The sequence below is a fragment of the Anolis carolinensis genome, chromosome 1, assembly GCF_035594765.1.
Source record: "Anolis carolinensis isolate JA03-04 chromosome 1, rAnoCar3.1.pri, whole genome shotgun sequence".
NCBI lineage: Eukaryota > Metazoa > Chordata > Lepidosauria > Squamata > Dactyloidae > Anolis > Anolis carolinensis.
This window is the reverse complement of record NC_085841.1, coordinates 235,079,337-235,091,015: the sequence shown is the minus strand read 5'-3', so window position 1 is coordinate 235,091,015 and position 11,679 is coordinate 235,079,337. Positions and strand designations below refer to the sequence as shown.

The window sequence follows — 11,679 nt, the reverse complement described above, 5'->3', positions numbered from 1 at the left end:
ACACCTGGAGGGCCCGAGTTGGCCCATGCCTGCTCTAGAGCAGTGGTTCTCAACCTGTGGGTCCCCAGATGTTTTGTCCTTCAACTCCCAGAAATCCTAACAGCTAGTAAATTAGCTGGGATTTCTGAGAGTTATAGGCCAAAACACCTGAGGACCCACAGGTTGAGAACCACTGCTCTAGGTGTTTTGGACTTCAGCTCCCAGAATTCCCGACAGTTGCTCCTACTGGCTGGGGCTTCTGGGAGTTGGAGTCCTAAACACCTGGAGGACCAAAATGTTGGGAACTACTGCACTACATCATACTACCTTACAGTTTACAGACTAATGATCCATTTGGCTTGTTGCCTAGTTCAGGATCTGGCCTCAAAAATAATTGTATGTTTTTAAAAGTAACTCGAGAATTCAGAAGGCGAGGTGACAGCCGCTGCCGACCGATTAGAGAAGAGCGATCAACAAATAGACAACTGCGCATGCGCACGAGGCTAGGAGCAGCATTCCTTCATTGGCGACTAGGAGAGGGGACCTAGCGTTGGGCGTGGCTTTGGGGCCCCGTTGTTCCCATTGGTTGCGGCAGGCGCCTTCGTCGGCATTCGCCTGCCTCATTTTTCAGGAGGAAAGAATCCCGTCTTTGGGCTGAAGGGACGTTCACCAGAGCGCGGAAAGGTGATCTCCATCTTGTTACCGGGCGGAAGTGAGCCTTCTCATTCCGATTCGTTGAGGGAAAGCCTGGCAAAGTCCTGCTGGTTTGGCCTCGGCTGTGGGGAATAAGGGGAAGCCTTGGGGGCCCTTCTCCTCTCCTCCTGGGGGCTATAACGGAACTGGGCTTTCTGGGTCACCTGAGTCAATGGGCAGCCATAGCCAGGGCAGGACATTGCAGTCAGTGGGAGAGCTGAGGGGAGTCACACACACTCAGCTTCAGGGCAAGGCAAGGGCAAACACCCTTGTGAACAAATCTTGCCCAGAAAACCCCATGATGTCACGCCTTACATTGGAAATTACTTGGGACGTCCTCAAACACAACCCTCCCTGGAATGAGTTTCCTTCTCCCCTGTCACGCGAGCGCATCCCGACGTGCGCTTGGCTATACGCGTGTCTCCCGCGGATTTTTTTTCCAACATAAGGGCAATTCCCTGCGTGGTATGAAAGAAGGATTGGAAACTTATTGGGTTATTGGGTTGTTGTGAGTTTTCCGGGCTGTATGGCCATGTTCCAGAAGCATTCTCTCCTGACGTTTCGCCTGCATCTCTGGCAGGCACCCTCACCTCACAACCTCTGAGGATGCCTGCCATCGATGCAGGCGAAACGTCAGGAGAGAATGCTTCTGGAACATGGCCATACAGCCCGGAAATCTCACAGCAACCCAGTGATTCAGGCCATTAAAACCTTTGACAATATTATTGGGTGATATTGGAAGATAATTTCATAATACAGTAGACTCTCAGTTATCTGGAACTCAACTAACTGTCAAAATGTTTTGATGAAATAATATTTTCAATAAAAATTACAATAAAATATTTTACTGGCAATGCAATTTGATGTGCCATGCTTTTACCAACATCATATATAATACATTCAGTTAAGTTTGTCTTTATTTCTTAATTTGCTTTAATTTGTTGTATTTCAATATCAAATCAATACACAGTTTATGGTATGGGATAGTATGGGGTATAGTATTAGGTGATTTTTTAATAGTAACTTGCAAGCAATCAGAAACAACATTTATCCGGCACCTAACAATCCCCATGGATGCTGCTTAACTGTGGCCCCATCTACACTGCCATATAGTCCAGTTTCTGAATCCAGATTGTCTGCTTTGAACTGGATTATATGGCGGGTTAAACCACTGAGCTGCTGAACTTGGTGACTGAAAGGTCGGCGGTTCGAATCTGTGGAGCGCTGTTAGCCCCAGCTGCTGCCAAGCTAGCAGTTTGAAAACATGCAAATGTGGGTAGATCAATAGGTACCGCTCCAGCGGGATGGTGACGGCGCTCCATGCAGTCATGCTGGCCACATGACCTTGGAGGAGTCTATGGCTTAGAAATGGTGATGAGCATCAACCCCCAGAGTCGGACACGACTAGATTTAATGTCAGGGGAAAACCTTTACCTTTACTATCTGGCAGTGTAGACTCCTACAATCCAGTTCAGAGCAGATAATCTGGATTGAGAAACTGGAATATGTGACAGTGTGGATCCAGCCTGAGAGTCTACTGTACTTGTGGGTGTTTTCTCAAAACGTCTGCCAAAATGTAAACATTCGGATTGTGGGGGAACAGACTCCTTAATTTAATTTCAGTAATGTGGGATTCTGAAGTGGTTGCGGTTATAGGCATGGGTTTGTTCCCTTGGACATTAAAAAGTAGACAAATGCATAAATTTTGGCACATTTTTGCCTCTTTGCTGAATGATGCACGTTACTGATACAAGTTCCTCTCTCTCCTACTTTTGTGCTCTAGCAAACTATGTGTACCATCATCTAGCTGTAGGAAACACTGCTGGACTGAGCAGCAGGAGGTGAGTTAATCTAGTTGGCAGTCCCATGTAAGTGTTAACTTTGTGTCTCATTACACTGCACTTTAAAGAGTAGCGTTTATTTTAAGTGTGCATCCCAATTCTATGGCTGCCTCCTTCAAAATTCTGGGATTTGTAGTTTAGGAGGGGATTCAACATTCTCAGCCAGAGAGGTCCTGGGCCTTAATAAACTACAAACCCCAGAATTCTGCAGGAAGCTTTAAAGTGAGATGAAGTGTAGTGTGATGAGATTTTACAGCAGTAATTCCCAAACTTATTTGGCCTACCGCCCTCTTTCCCGAAAAGATATTACTCAGCACCCCCTGGAAAGGGGGTGTGGCTTAGAGGGATGGGTGTGGCTCCTGCTCAAGAGGGCGGGGCTGAGCCTCTCCCCTAGTCCAAGATGCAGGGTTGGGAGGGGGAGGGGAGGGGGAGGTGGGCAGGGCCACAAATGGGTAGCCAGGACTGGGATGGACGGAGTTACGAGCTCTGAGGCAGGGCTGAGCTTCTATCTCTATCCTGTGGCACCTGCCAGGACACAGGGGGCGGGGCTAGAGGAGGGGCAGGGCCTCTTCCCAAGTGCCTGACAGGGCTGAAACTCTATACCCTCCTCCCGTGTTCTAACAAGCGCCTCAGGGGAGGTATACAGAGGCTCTTGGGAAGAGGGCCCATGCCCGCCCCTAGCCCTGCCCTTTAGTCCTAAAAGGCCTCTCAGGAGAGGTATAGAGGCTCAGCCCTGTCTCGTGCTCTTGGGAAGAGGGCCCGCACCCGTCCCTAGCCCCGCCCTTTAGTCCTGAAAGGCCTCTCAGGAGAGGTATAGAGGCTCAGCCCTGTCTCGGGCTCTTGGAAGGAGGCCCCACCCCCTTCCCTAGCTCCGCCCTCTGTGTCCCAACAAGCGCTTCAGGAGAGGTATAGATTCTCAGCCCTGTCTCGGGCTCTTGGGTAGAAGCCACACCCACTCCTCTAGCTCCGCCCCGTGTCCTAACAGGCACCTCAGGGGCTCAGCCCTGTCTCCAGCACTAATTTTGGGTCTGCACCTGTAATTTTGGGTCTGCACTAGTGCTGCCAGTAAGTTTTCGCAGGATGTTATTGCATACAGCTACTTTGTGCTTGGTGTTCACATAGTGTTTCCTAAATGTTAGTGTTCTGTTTGAGTTGCTGTGGGAGGAAATGGCTAACCCTACCCATAGTTTCTCCCTCTTTTTTCCCCTATAGAGAAATATGCGCCTAATTCTTCGCCATCTCTATCAGGGTATGACCCCTGTACCCATAACCAACGTATCTCCAGTTCGTAGGTACTTATCTTGGGAGAATGAGCAGCGCTGTAGAGAGCTGCTGGCAGCATCCAAGAGCAGGCACAAGCAACAGGACGCATCGGCTGCCGTCCTGGTCTCCCTGTGTTCTGTGGCCGGGGAACCCGCCCTTCTGTACACCCTGCGCTCCAGCACCCTGACTGGTGTGCACAAAGGAGAGGTCAGGTACTGCACAGATCAGTCCTGTTTTTCGGGCAGGGTGAAAATAAACAAATTATCCCTTCTAAAAATCTATATGACCTTTCCTGATCTCTTGAACGCATTGGGACCTATTTCTGTACATCCTCTCTTTTTATTAGGTTAGACTCTCAGAGGAGTGTAGAAACCAGTGAAAGCTTGGTATGTTTAGCCTTAATATCTAGTACCCTGTTTTCCCGAAAATAAGACAGTGTCTTATATTAATTTTTGTTCCCAAAGAGGCGCTAGGTCTTATTTTCAGGGGATGTCTTATTTTTTCACAAATAAGTATTCACATTTATGGTTGAATTTTTGAAAAATGAAAATTTATTATCTACTGTACAGTAGTTATCATCACAAACCAGCATAACCAAACTGTGAATTCTTTCAAGAATGTCTATATTATATTTTATTGCTATACTGTTTTTAAATTACTGTTTTAAATTTCCGTTCGTATGTAAATTTATGTTATTGTTGGGTTTGTCCCTGTGTCAGCTGCCCTGAGTCCCTTCTGGGAGATGGAGGTGGGATACAAGAATAAAGTTATTATCATATTATTATTATTTCTTGTTACTACCTTTATTTCCATGTACAACAATCTATGGCATGTACATTTACAGATCCTACATGCTTCCAAACAAAAACTTTACTAGGTCTTACTTTCGGGGGAGGCCTTATATTTAGCAATTCAGCAAAACCTCTACTAGGTCTTATTTTCTGAGGATGTCTTATTTTCGGGGAAACAGGGTATGTTCAAGGTCTTTGAATATCTAAAGGGTTGTCCTGCCAAAGAGAAAGCAGACTTGTTCTTTGTTTGCCTTAGAAGCCAAACTAGGATTGGTGGGTGGGAACTGTAGGGATGCAAATTTCAGATAAACATTAGGAAAAGCTTCCTAACATGGATTGCTGTCTTAACAGTGGAATAAACTGTCTTGAGATATGATGGGCTCTTCATTGTGGGTACATATTGAGCATCCTTTATCAGGAATTCAGAAATATTCCAAAATCCAAAATTGTTCACATGAGTGACTGAGATTAGTGACACCTTTGTTTTCCGATGCTTCAGTATACACAGACTTTGCTTCATGCATAAAATTATTAAAGGTGTATGCAGTTTTCCTCAGACTATATGTATAAGGTGTACATGAAACATAATTAAATTTTGGATCCCATCTCCAAGATATTGCATTATGTACATATATATCCAAAATCTAAGAAATAAATTTGAAATCCCAGACACTTCTGATTCCCAAACATTTCAGATAACAAATACCCTACCTGTATTTGGAGGCATTTAAATAAGTTGCATAGTAAATTGTTAGGAATGCTATACTAATATTCTGCATTATAGATCCTGCATTGAACAACGTATTAAAACTAAATGACTTCCAGTGTCACTTCCAAACTCTCAGTGACATAAGAGACCCCTGGCTTTCCAGTCCTGAATTTTGATTTGCTCATGCAGCTTCCCAGGCGGCAAGTGTGATGACTCTGACCGGGATATCGTTGCCACGGCACTCAGAGAGACTCGAGAAGAGCTGGGTCTACATTTAGGGGAGGACTGCGTCTGGGGCATCATGCAATCTTTGCCTGACAGGGTAATGTTGTGCCTAGATCTCTGCATTTTAGGGAATCCCTTAGAGGGCAAAACATTTATTTTGTCATGAGAAAGGGATCCACATGAAGCAGTAACTGTCATGATAAATTGACAGGCTGTTTTGACTATTGCTGTGGATTGGTTATTAAGGGGTTTATTTCTTTGTGTTATTACAAGGCAAAGCATAAGAAAGCCAGGAAGTCATAAGCATTTAATGTGTGCTTCATTTTCAGACAAAAAAATTTGTTGTTCCTGTGCTAGCGAACCTGGGTCCTCTTGAGCAGCTGATTCTGAAGCCTAACCCCCAAGAGGTAAGGCAACTAGTAAAAGGAACACGGTGTTAAATTATCAGCATCCCTTTCACTGGATAAGCTACCAGAAAGATGTATGGGAAAGGGAGGGTTTAGTGATATGTTCCTGTTGATTTAGATCCTAACTCTGTAGGCAGTAGGTTTGAGTGTGAAGCTGTATTTCTCTGGAGAGGTGATGATCTTTTCTGTTTTGACTTCTAGGTTGAGGCTGTGTTTACACTGTCCATCTCCCACCTGCTGAAAGAACAGAACCAGGGCTATACCCACTTTTGTAAGAACGGTGTCTATAGCTACACAATGCCTGTCTTCCCACGTGGCCCTCACCGAGTATGGGGTCTCACAGCCATAATCACTGAATTGACTCTGGAATTGCTGGCACCAGGGAAATACCAGAGACGGACTAATGTGTTGGGTAGGCGCTAAGGTTTTCTAGCTAACGTCCAAACCACGGCTTCTAAGTTCAACCCCACCAAGAGACTTGAATGCAGGTGACCTTCCAGCCAGGTGCTCATGTCTTTCCTAGACTAGACACCATGGTCTTTAAAAGCTCAACCCACTTCTTGCTCAGCACACACAACCCCACCCTCCATGGAGCAGGGATGGGGGAAGAGCGGACCTATACTGTTTTGTTATCAGCTGGTCTAGGACTTATTTTTGAATAAAATAAAACTGCATATTGGAAATCCCATGCGGGTTTTTATTTCAGCATAAGTGAGTGCGTTGTAGACAAAATATGAAAGTTTTGAGCTAAAAGAGGCCCCACACTACATCTATTTTATGTAGTTTTTTGGAGAGTCTACAAGCTTTTGTTCATTAATATTTAATTGCCAGTCCACATTCAGCATTTATCTGGTAAAGGGGGCACATACCTTTCTGATGACTATATAATAGTTGCAATCTAATCAAGCTTGATCTCTACCTCGTTAATGGCGTCCATTCTGTAGCAAGATGCAATCTTCTTGTGTTCCAGATTATTCATTCACAGCATTTTCCCCACACTCATCACAGCTGTGAATTTGTTCCAGTTTGACCAAATAGCTGCATAATATCCCAATCATTTGCTTTTCACATTGAAGTTGGGCTTAACATCCTACATGTGTATTTTGAAAAAACTATTCCCACTTATATTCAAGATCTGGCTATTTTTCCTTGATGAAGGCTAATACACAAGGAACACTATTTAAACAGTATTTCTCTTTCTTTCAGTGAATTTTTGGGGCATGGAGCACTTTTATTTTCTACAGTTGTGGGGCCAGTGACACACTGCTGCCCAGAGGAGATTATCAATGGGGATCAGGCACAGCATTTAGAACCAAGGGTCCTATAATAAAGCTCATAAAGCTGTGTCCATGATGGGAGACTGTGCTGTTTATCCCAAGGGAAACCGGGAGCCAGCGTGAAAGTTGCTCTTCTTGTTCTAGATTTCTTCCCCAACACTGCTGCAACACTACAAAAACATTGACTACTAAAAATTGACTACAAATAGAGATAGAATTGCATAAAATGAATTTACAGTCAAATGTTCAGTCCTTGCTGCCTAGAGAAACAGCTGTGGATCTGGGCGGGAGGCAGACTGTGTTGGATAATCCAGGACGTTGGATAAGCGAGACTCTGCTGTATCTTGTTGCATGACTAACACTGCTACTTTAAATATGTAACCAGGATACTGTGTGCCTCATTTTCACATATGTTTTCCATTCCATCACTAGAGCTAAAAGCTATGGCCTTTGGTCGCTAGATGGCACTGCCTCTTTAAAGAATCCAGAGGTGGCTTTTTGTGGATGATTACTGGTCTGTAACTTGTTGGACTTTGAAGCTCCCCATTAGGCTGACCGCCTCTGGAGAAAGCTGCCTTCTCTTCCCAGTGACATTTCGCGGCTTAGAGGAATGCAAGACTTGACTACCTCCTGCTAGCAGGCTAGCCTTCCTGTTTGGATGAAATCGCTGGGGCAGAAAGTCAAGGAGGCATGTCTCAGGGGAGCATAGTAATGGGAATTCCCTGCTTGAGCCATAGTTGAAAATTCACTGACTCATTTCAAGAATGGCTCATAGGAGGAGGACCAAACAAATAATCAAATACTGAAAGGTCATGTTATTTCTTTTAACTACTGAATGAATTGTCAGAGAAAGCCCGACTAACAAATCCAGTAATTTCCAGCAGTTTACTTTTCCCTATTATTTTGAGCTAAGGAAAAATCCTATATTGTAAATGAATAGGCATAAACTAGCTGATAGGCATCTATCCTGAATGGACAAAATGCACATTGTTGGAGTGCCACTTCTGTCAGCTCTAGCTAGTATAGCCAATAATGAGGAAAGTTGGGAGGCGCAGTCCAACAGCACCTGGAAGACTACACTTAGCCCCCCTCCCCCCATCTAGTTCCAACTAGAAGAGAGCAAGTGTTTTGACTTAAATACATTTTAGATCAGATCAAGATTGACCTCTCCCTGGAATGCAGTGTGACTAAACTGAGACTATTGTACTTTAGATTTATCATGAAGAGGCATGACTCATTAGAAAAGACAATAATGCTTGGTAAGATAGAGGGTAGTATGGAAAGAATAATAATAACAACACTTTATTTGTACCTCACCCTATCTCCCCAAGGGGACACGTGGCAGTTTCCAATAATAATAAGACCTTATTACAAGTGGATACACTGAATCAAGGAAACCACAATCCTGAGTTTGCAAGACTTGAGCAGTTATTTTGAGAATAGGGTGACTTGGAGGTCTCTTACTGATAGGGTTGCTTTATTTGTTTATTTATTTATTTTACTTTTACCTTGCTCTTCTCACGCCCGATAGGGACTCAAGAGCGGCGTATAATTTGGTCACTTCAGTGCCACATAGCAACACAGTGTATAAAACATCATATTAAAACAATATACAAATAAACATATGGATGTAATAAAACTATTACAACTGTTAAAAACATAATCCTAGGCTTATGGTCATCCTTTATGCTGCTCCATTAGTGTCTGAAGTCAACATGATAGTTAACACAGCAAAAATCACATTGCTTCAGCGAGTCCCTTTTGCTTGGGACTACTCAATTGTGTTTCTTTGATGCACTGTGGTTTCTTCCTCCCACTCCTTTCTTTGTTACCTGTCCAGATGTTAAACCGAGAAAGTAAGCTTTCTAATGCAGGAAGCTGCCTTTTCTGGAATGTATTACTTAACACACGGGCCTTCTGCAGCGTTGGTACTGTGTTCTCAGTAAATGTTAAAAATTTTATCAAATATCTTTTGAGTTATATTTGGCTAAGTTTTCTTACAATGTTATCAAATGGAAAAAGCTATGTGGCAACTCTCTGATATTGATCAGTGCTGGGCCATGGACCTGTGCCAGTCCCCAGAGAGTTCGACTGACACAGGTCCCTCCCTATCTTTGCTCTTTTTTGCTATTAATGCTGGAATTGTGAAATTGCGCTAAGAATAAAAATAAGAAAAAAAGGTATGCTGCATCGGATGTAGTGCAGGGAAGTCAGGGAAGTCTGTTTGCAGGACCACAGCTTTGCAAATTGGCACAATTGTGCTTCTGAAGAAAGGTGTGATCTGAAAGATGCCCAGTAAAATATGTATTCCTTATCCACACAGATGTTTTGCGAAACAGCAGGTTGGTGTGATAATGTCCCAAGATGAAATGGCTCTTCGGGGTTTTTTCTTTCTTTCTGACAGACAGTGATACATCTTAAAAACAGATCTGCCCAAAATATACAGTGTTTTTTAATCTTAATTTTTTCCAATGCTGGTTAACCCCCACCCCCCACCCCCACCCCCCAATCTAGCACAGCTGTCAGTGTGTGAAAAATGAGGAGAGTGTATTTGTGTGACTTTCTTTGGAACCCACCCACCCACACCCGGGCATACCTTCTTTTTGCAAGAAAGTGCTTGCCTTCTTAGCCTGGGAATGTATAGATGCAAACACGTCAAATATTTACTTGCTCAGATCTAGCTTATTTGGAAAAGGAGTCAGGGGCTGTCAACTACAGCATGGAGTGGAACTGACATGATATCCCTGAAGGCTTAGAAGCATGCACATCACACATTCCTTGAAGAAGGGGGATTTAGGATAACTTAACACTATAAAGAAATTTGGATCAATTCCACCCGCCCTTCAAGATACATTCCACGCATTTCCCCCCACAAAAAGCTGTATTAGAAATTCTTAGGTGTTTTGTTAAGCATATGTAAATAAATAGGGTGTTCTTGTTGTTAGGGCTGAGGGTTTTTTTGCTCTCCCATCATTGGATGTTTGCATAAGGTTTAATACCATGACAACCCTGCAACAAGGACAACCAGTTCTGCAAGGTGACCAAACTGAATGATTTTACTAAAATATTACATTGGCTATTCAGGTATTTTACACATACTAAAAGTGAAATCCTCCAACATCCCTTATACAGCCAAATTGAGCAACCCACACAGAAAAGGGAGACATAAAGAGGATTTTGTATGTAGCACCCCATGGCTTATAAAACTAGAAGAATCATTTTTTTTACGAAAAGATTTCTGAAAGGGTATTTTGAAATGTGCTATAATGTTAATTAGTTGTTTCTATTTTCATCATCTTCCTTTTAACTTCTCTTTAATTCTACAAGTTTATTTATATTTTGAATTTGCGTATGATATGGATTTTACAGTGCCATTGCATCATGACAGTTCGAGTGGTATCAGACTGCATTAATTCTACGGTATAGATCAGGCATAGGCAAACTTCGGCCATCCAGGTGTTTTGGACTTCAACTCCAACAATGCCTAACTACTTACCAGCTGTTGGAAAATGTGAGAGTTGAAGTCCAAATCACCTGGAGGGCCAAAGTTTGCCCATGCCTGATATAGATGTACTCTTAATGCCCTTCCATACAGCCCTGTATCCCAGAATATCAAGGCAGAAAATCCCACAATTTCTGCTTTGAACTAGTTTATCTGAGTACACACTCAGATAATGTGGGATTTTCTGACTTAATATTCTGGGATAAAGGGCTGTGTGGAAAGGCCCTTAATTAAGTGAGGCTTGTGAGAGGGGTTCTGCTTCTGGCTATTGCAGTCTTATGTACTAACAGAAGGGGTGGAAGTGTCATCTACTCATGTCCTGATTGCCAGTAGAAAAAAGCTTATTTTCTTGGAGCAGCTGGTTTCTGCTAAAGTGTGGGTAAAGTGGCAATTATGATTGTGGCAAAAAGTGCCACAGGGCCCTTCCAGACAGGCCCTGGGATCTGATCCCAGGTTTTCTGTTTTAAACTGGGTTATATGAGTCCACACTACCAGATAATCTGGGATAAACAGAAAACCTGGCATCAGATCCTGGGATATAGGGCTTGTCTGGAAGAGCTCACAGTCATGACCACACAGGGATTGAGGAATACAGAACTGTTATGGGTGTGTGATTCTAGAGTGATATAGCTGCAATAGAGAACATCATCCAGATGGTGATGATGATGATGATGATGATTATCGTCGTCGTCGTCATAATAATAATGGAGACAAATCTAGAAGGGCATCCCCAGCCCCAACAAGGATGCTAAATGGCCACAAAAACGCCACTATTTGGGTAGAATAATAGAAGAATAGAGTTGGAAGAGACGATATGGACCATCTAGTCCAACCCTCTGCCATGCAGGAAAAGCACAATCAAAGCACTCCTGACAGATGGTCATCCAGCCTCTGTTTAAAAGACCAGTTTTAAAGCTCCAAGAGTTCCATTGTTGAACAGCTCTTATGGTCAGGAAGTTCTTCCTAATGTTTGGGTAGATTACCTTTCCTGT

General features: G+C 43.4%; 1 protein-coding gene across 4 annotated transcripts; it reads left to right on the top strand.

The window, feature by feature from the left end:
• The first annotated feature begins 512 nt into the window (after positions 1–512).
• On the top strand, positions 513–6,594 carry nudt8 (nudix hydrolase 8). Of its 4 annotated transcripts, none has more exons than XM_062967078.1 (6): positions 513–663; positions 2,456–2,513; positions 3,726–3,988; positions 5,466–5,598; positions 5,831–5,908; positions 6,110–6,594. In XM_062967078.1, the coding sequence occupies exons 3-6, from the start codon at positions 3,732–3,734 to the stop codon at positions 6,329–6,331; spliced, it is 690 nt and encodes a 229-aa protein (XP_062823148.1). In that variant the 5' UTR covers positions 513–663; positions 2,456–2,513; positions 3,726–3,731; the 3' UTR covers positions 6,332–6,594. The 4 variants fall into 4 exon arrangements, with proteins under 4 accessions (XP_062823148.1, XP_062823163.1, XP_062823159.1 ...); XM_062967093.1 differs by having other exon boundaries at positions 3,701–3,988; XM_062967089.1 differs by having other exon boundaries at positions 529–691; positions 3,701–3,988.
• Positions 6,595–11,679: the final 5,085 nt, after the last annotated feature.

Excerpts from the sequence above, each read along its gene's own strand:
- nudt8 (XM_062967078.1), top strand. The coding sequence starts at position 3,732 with ATGCGCCTAATTCTTCGCCATCTCTATCAGGGTATGACCCCTGTACCC. Across the intron at positions 5,599-5,830 it reads TGCAATCTTTGCCTGACAGG|ACAAAAAAATTTGTTGTTCC; the intron begins GTAATGTTGTGC and ends CTTCATTTTCAG. Across the intron at positions 5,909-6,109 it reads TGAAGCCTAACCCCCAAGAG|GTTGAGGCTGTGTTTACACT; the intron begins GTAAGGCAACTA and ends TTTGACTTCTAG.